General features: G+C 30.6%; 1 protein-coding gene across 1 annotated transcript in view; it reads right to left on the bottom strand.

Moving 5' to 3' along the window:
- The window catches only part of LOC107612264 (zinc finger protein HD1), a 2,693-nt gene extending 745 nt beyond the window's left edge, over positions 1-1,948 (bottom strand). Inside the window, exons 1-3 of the mRNA XM_016314057.2 lie at positions 1,296-1,948; positions 464-601; positions 145-321 (exon numbers count right to left, since the gene is read on the bottom strand). Of these exons, the coding sequence (XP_016169543.1) occupies positions 145-321; positions 464-601; positions 1,296-1,784 (804 nt within the window). The 5' untranslated portion in view covers positions 1,785-1,948. The remainder of the gene's footprint in view (positions 1-144; positions 322-463; positions 602-1,295) is intronic.

Here is a 2,371-nt window from a genome sequence, read left to right as displayed (position 1 = left end):
TAGTTCATGGATAAATTTAAAATCATTTAAAATAAAATTAATTTTAAATGTTAATTATGTCATGTATATATAGATTCTCTTTAATTCTCACATACATATCCGTATTAACAGTACATAACAGAGAAAGAAAAAAATGAATGTTACCTGGAACTGGATTGATTCACCACCATAAAACTCTTCTTTCAAATCATGATGATGATGATGATGATGATTCTCATTCTTCTTTGTAGCCATGTCTTCCTCACATAACAGCTCATTGTTCCTTGCAAACCTTCCCCGAACTCGAACTCGCCTATCGGCTAACGTTTTCCGGCATGCATACTATACATAGAACAATTAATAAATCAATAATGGTTATTGCTTTATAATTGAAAATTTTTAAGTCTAAAAAAATTAATAAATATATAAAGAAAAGGGACAAGCGTGTGTATGAAAAAAGCTGAGAATAATTATTAGAAGAGACCTTGATGGTTTTGTTAAAGTTTCTTTGATTTCTTTTCTTCAAATATCGGAGAATCCTTTCCTTCCTTTCTTCCTCTGAGTACCTTCCTACCTTTATGTTAGGTTCTTCAATTGCTGGCATTTGATTTCCTTGAATTCCCTGTCGCATAAATTTCAAAAGATTTAATTAACATTTGATCATTAATTAATTAAACACCATATATAAGATCACTGAATACTACTTAAATTTGATAAAAAGAACTTTAAATTAAAATACTCTTTCAAACATGAAGTGAGATATTATTTTAATTTAAGAAACTTAGTTCTAGCTAGAAGAAAAATAATATCTTAAACTTAAAGAAAAACATATGTATCATATGCTAATTATTGTTTTGTAATAAAAATAATTTAGCTCAGTGCATAGTTAACATCATGCCATGCACTGTCCCTTCCAACCAAGGTTTTTAATTATGATTAGATCTCCACTCTGCACATCAACGAAAAGTGAAAAAGTTGAAATTTTAAATTCAATAAATTGGCAACCGCAGTACACCAATATTGTGCTCGCAACTATAATTTAAAAGGGATACTCATGTAAATTGTTTTGATGTAAAATTAATGGTTAAAAATTAATAATTTATAATTTAATTAAAATACTAAATTATCTAATATTTTTCAACTGACAACATCAAACGAAAATAGCCAATGAGTTATAATTCAAATGACATAGTCTCCCCATACTCATCTAAAAGGTGGCGGATTTGAGTCTCTCTATCTTTGATAAAAACAACATCAAACAAAAATATACTCTCTGTATCCAATTCAAAACAAATATAAGTATGCATATTGCGTACCCAATTCTCTCTTGTAGCGTTAGAATAAGTAGGCTGTTTAATATCCTCCTTGAAACCACAACATTCTTCTCCAAAATTGCCAAGACCAGGCCGGTAGCCGCTGCTGAAGTCTTGAAATCCGGCAGTGGCGCCGCCATAGAAGCCCATTTTACAGTCAGAGATGGCCGGCACAGCCATATCGGATGAAACACCACCACCGCCAAGTTGCTCCGCGAAACTTGGCACTGCCCAAGAAGAAGAATTCATGGTGTCACAATCAAGTGCTTCATTATCAATAATCAAAGAGTTGGTGATGTTGTTGTGGTTGTTAATGAAGAAGCAATCTTGGCCACTACCCCATATAGCGAAATTGTCCATAATGATTGATGAAGCGTTGTTGTTGTTATTGTTGGGTGCATGATAAGGAAAATCAACAAGATCGGTAGTGAACGTGTAGTTTGAATAGAACTGATGATGAGGGATTGAAGAAGCCATAGTAGAGAGGGGCATTAATGGAATTTTTGTTTCTCTTGTTTATTATTTTTGGCTGTGGATTTTGGGATATTGATTATTATGAACGCGAGGTGTTTGTGTTTGTGTTTGTTTTGGAGTTTTTGGCTTTGTGGCTTGGGATATTGTTATATAGTTGTTGATGTCTGTTAATGTGCGTGTGTGTGTGTATTTATATAGAGAGAGGGGGTATTATTGTGAAAGTGTGTGTTAGTGGGTTGAGGCAAGTTGTTGAGGCAAGTTGCAAAAGCTATAATTAGTAAAAATGGGTCATTATTAGGCAAGCTTCGAATTTTGGATAGAGAAAAAAAAAATTAACAAACTAGTCAGCTAAACTATTGTGGAGCTTTGTTTAGTTTCTTATATATATACTAAATTTAAATCACAAAATTAATTATTAATATAAAATATATATTAAAAATAAGTCAAATAATATATATATATATATATATATATATATAAATACACCTTAATTTTTTTGTGTATCTATATATAGAGAAAATGTTTAAAAAAATAATTTTATAATTATTTTTTTTATAAAAGAATTGAAATTTTATCATTATTTTTGTCTTCATAAAATTTTAGTG

The sequence above is a fragment of the Arachis ipaensis genome, chromosome B08 (assembly GCF_000816755.2).
Source record: "Arachis ipaensis cultivar K30076 chromosome B08, Araip1.1, whole genome shotgun sequence".
Classification (NCBI taxonomy): Eukaryota; Viridiplantae; Streptophyta; class Magnoliopsida; order Fabales; family Fabaceae; genus Arachis; species Arachis ipaensis.
The sequence above is the reverse complement of the archived record's forward strand: the minus strand, read 5'-3'. Positions and strand labels throughout refer to the sequence as shown.